Source organism: Sesamum indicum, linkage group LG1 (assembly GCF_026168435.1).
Source record: "Sesamum indicum cultivar Baizhima isolate 11 linkage group LG1, ASM2616843v1, whole genome shotgun sequence".
Classification (NCBI taxonomy): domain Eukaryota; kingdom Viridiplantae; phylum Streptophyta; class Magnoliopsida; order Lamiales; family Pedaliaceae; genus Sesamum; species Sesamum indicum.
This window is the reverse complement of record NC_142657.1, coordinates 11924333-11928512: the sequence shown is the minus strand read 5'-3', so window position 1 is coordinate 11928512 and position 4180 is coordinate 11924333. Positions and strand designations below refer to the sequence as shown.

Sequence of the window (4180 nt, the reverse complement as noted above, 5' to 3'; positions counted from 1 at the left end):
CATGCATAAATCTGATGTTTGAACATAAAACCTCTTATTTTTCAAAAAACATATTGAGACCACCCTTAATTATGTCTAACACTACAGATTCTTCTCCAACATAATTGTTGAAAGTGCAATATATTTTTCCAAAATTTTGAAGACTCTTCTTCTAAAATGCCTAAATTTGAGGTGCCAATATAATTGTCCTATTAGGTTATCTAACTGAAATTAAACTCATCTGCTGAGAACTTCCAAGAATGTCAAGAACACATAGCCATGTCTCTTCCTAATCGATGGTGTTAAATTCACAGGAGCCAGCAGATAGAGTACAGTGTGGACAAGAAGGATATGAATTTAAGGATCATAATAAATAATAATCAGCCGATGAGGCATAATACTACAAGGCTGTGGTTCGAGGATTAGAGGATAAGTAAGAATCACACACACCTGGTCACTAGATTAGCTGTTAATTAGAGGTGAACTAGAGTGGCGGTACACAAGTATATCTACTAGATACATATATATTACAGGTACTTGAGGAACTCTGACCTTTGGCAATCAATCTCACATCTCAATCTGTACGGACTGATTGTAGTCTCTTCGCTGCATGGATAAATTCCACAATCACTTGTACCTCATCCACTTGCTGTTGTATCAAAGAAGGAAAAGCATTAGAGTTCTTCATATTGAAAAACAACCTTGTACATGTGATTGTACTCTATGCTATGTACCAGTGAAGAAAAATGCTGCTGGACGGCGTTAACCAATTGTTCCTTTGTGGGGTTAGGATTACTATGTGCCTGCACAATGGGAATTCAAAAAAAGATGAGTAAACATAGTGGTATACATTACAATTGGATAAGGAATAAAAAAAATCATAAAAAGGAATAACCGACGATTTGGAAGCTTCGCAAATATCTCCACAATGATCCAGTTCCAAGCTTCGCCAGATTAACTCTCTGATCAACCCAGTAATAATACAAGTAAAACAGAGGGACAAGTCAGACACAAATATATATCTATTCAAACTGCCACTTCTCTTCTGCTACCAATTGGGTTTCAATAATGGGATCTAAACAAGCATCATTCAGTGTTGCTATCTTCTACGTGCTTACCATTTGGGCTGCATCACAATTGGAGTGAACTTCTCTGCAACTGCTGCGATTAATTGACTTTGTGGATGCAGATGATGACCATGGTCTGCCATACCGAACCCTTGACTTGCTGATCTTGCTGAAGTGAAAGCCAGCTGTATAAATAGTGAAATATTGTTAAAGGAGCTATCCAAACTCAAGGATATTGAACAGCAGCTAACACTTACAAATGCGATGATGGTCCTTTTCACCAATATCAGATACACTGCTGGAATCATCAAAATTATAATCATCATCTTCTTCGTTCCCAGTAGGAGGTTCTAACACACTCAAAGCATTCCTTTGGAGCTTGACCTCAACCCCATTTTTTAAAACCTGGTTCATCATATCAAGTATAAAATTTAGCAGAACAATCCAAAGTGTGAAGAAAAGGGGAAAAAAAAGGAACGAAATGAAAAGAAGGAAAGAATGTAAAGAGCTGTAACAATCAATTAAAAGACAAAAAACACACAGTCAGCGGAACCAAACAGAGTGGCATAAATTTCTTTAAATTTTAAGGGCAAAAAAATAAATCAGAATCATATCATTTGTAAGATGGTGAAGGATACCAGCCAATGCCAACCGCCAAGTCCAACTGCCTTCTTGACAACCCCTTGCAAACCCACCAAAACACTCTTTGTTCTGTTATTCCCTGTCACGATAACCTTTGTATGTCTTGGAAGAACGGACAGCTCTTCATCCCCGCTTTCCTCACGGAAAGGCGATAAAACCTGCGAGTGGCAATATTCTGTCTCCAGCATCTCACTCTTATGCAGGTGTAACTAGAAGCAACGATCAAACAAAACCAATGTTTTTCCTCAAAGATCACTAATACACTTGATCCCGGAAATCATATGAACCTCCCTTCACCTTGATGCAAAGTAGAAATCATGAGATCCATTATTAAAAATCCAAGATACTATATGGATCTGATTGAGCTCGAACTGATGCAATGATCAACATTTATAAAATCCAAACTTAGATGTTGCTATGTGAAAACCTTCTTTTTGGATATTTTCAAAGTTGAATCTCTTCATTCACAAAATCTTCAAGGTTAGCTGCCGGGAAAAAGACTAGCTCTTCGGTAACTACTGGAAAATTTTAGCTGCAGCCAGAACTTCTAGTTCCAAAACAAATCCTGCAGAGGAAAATTGTCAGGATAAGTTGTACGGAGAAACAAGCTCAAGCAATAGAGGAAATTCGGACTACAGAAGCTCCAAATTGCATGAGTAAAGCTTAAGAAGAAAAGAATAGTTTCCAACATAAGTCATACAGACAAACAAGGTTCAAGTAGTAGAGGAAATTCTGACTAGAAAAGTTCATAACTCCCTGTAGCGGAAAATTGTCAGGATAAGCAGTTCTTTTATGAAATTGTATATTACTAATCAATTACCAGTAGTTGTGTTTATCTAACCCATCAATCTTTCTGCAAAAACGTGGTGTATCATTTTTATGCATATGTAACTCAATAGGAAGAAAGAGCACACAAAAATGCAAATTGAAACCTAAGGATAATTTTTTCACTTCGTGGCTCTGCTCTAATTTGTCTTCAATCAAATAACAATCTTGATCCTAGCGACAAGCATTTCCTTCCTTAGCCAACACTTGGTTTTTATATATATGATTTTCATGAAAGTCTCTCCTATAAAACAAAACGAAAAATAAATAATATTAATCCCTTTGCCCAAAACAAACAAAAATATAAAATATTAATCCCCTTATCCGAAATGAAAATATAAGAAAAGGCTTAAGAAATATATAATATTAATCCCCTCTGAAGCTACATATTTATGCGTTGAAGCTGATAATGAAAAACCATGACTAGTGCCTCATCCACTCAATACAGATTATTTAATTCGCCACACTATCCTAAAAAATCAAGAAAAGGTTTTGGTGGTTTCTAATTAAGTAATTGAAAACATGCGGTTTCCTGTATTAACCATACCATCAATAAATGGCAAATATTTTCTGCAAAAAAAATGATAATTAAAAAAAAAATCTCGAGAACAGAAAAAAAGAAAATCACAAATGCAAATCCTAAACTTAGTACGATTACTTCCGGAAATCGTAAATTAAAAATTGGAGTAATGAAGTAAAACGTAAAATGTGAAGTTGAATGTCAGAAAGCAAACCCAACTGAGCAGCCAATGACTGAATTCAGAATTTCATACAAACCAGTAAAATCTTCAAAATAAACTTGAACTTCAATTCCCCAAAAGTAAGACATGCGCGAAGCGTAACAATGGATAAATACTTGCAAACATACCACTCAATCTACCAAGAAACAACTCGATTCACACTTTAAAACATTAAAAAATCCAAAAAAAAATACCGGCAAAAGATAAACTGAAAATCAATACCGATATGAAGTACGACACACAGTATTCTCACCAGCGAAACAGCGTACCTCTTCAGAGAATGCAGTACGGACAACAAAAATCTCAATCAGAGTTCTAGAGAGAGAAAGCAATCGGCTTGAGGAAATCAAATTGAGTTCAAATTTGCCGGGATCTGGCAGACAACACGCTCAGAAGAAAGTTTGTATCGGAATCTAGAGAGAGAAAGAGAGTGCGTGAGAGAGAAAAGAGAACATGAACTAAAACGCATACAAACTGCCATTAAAGGAGAATTAGGAAAGGACCTGCTACTGCTAAATTGCAGTGACAGGGAGGCCCACTCGTACGGTTACTGCGACTATTTGGTTTACCGGTTGACCCGGTCATCCGTGGCTGGGCTAAGGATGAGAGCCGCGCTGGAGTTGTTTGAAAAACCAGCTGTCTGGATTTTTCTTCTTCACCAAGATTCCATTTTATATTTTCTTTCCATATTACCGCGGGCTCTTTTAAAATTTATTATAATTATAAATATTTTTATTATTTAAAAAATAAAAAAATATTTTTTTATGGACTCTAATTAACGATCGTCTAATAATTACCCACACATGACAGTCCATTATAGGGATATTTGTCGACGATCGTTAATTTAGAGGGTATTTATTATTTTTCAAACAATAATAGAATATTTATAATTATGAAAAATTCTAAAGAAGCTCATTGTAATTTATT

General features: G+C 35.6%; 1 protein-coding gene across 5 annotated transcripts; it reads right to left on the bottom strand.

Moving 5' to 3' along the window:
• Positions 1 to 327: 327 nt before the first annotated feature.
• Positions 328 to 3739, bottom strand: LOC105158084 (uncharacterized). 5 transcript variants are annotated; one of them, XM_020695442.2, is made up of 8 exons: positions 3523 to 3738; positions 2116 to 2253; positions 1685 to 1985; positions 1304 to 1451; positions 1098 to 1231; positions 879 to 941; positions 714 to 782; positions 328 to 628 (listed from the first exon to the last, which is right to left on the bottom strand). In XM_020695442.2, exons 3-8 carry the CDS (start codon positions 1874 to 1876, stop codon positions 554 to 556), a joined length of 681 nt encoding a protein of 226 aa, XP_020551101.1. In that variant the 5' UTR covers positions 1877 to 1985; positions 2116 to 2253; positions 3523 to 3738; the 3' UTR covers positions 328 to 553. The 5 variants fall into 5 exon arrangements, 4 of the variants coding, with proteins under 4 accessions (XP_020551101.1, XP_011073025.1, XP_011073017.1 ...); XM_011074723.3 differs by having other exon boundaries at positions 1685 to 2253; positions 3507 to 3738; XM_011074715.3 differs by having other exon boundaries at positions 1685 to 2253.
• Between the last annotated feature and the right edge of the window lie 441 nt (positions 3740 to 4180).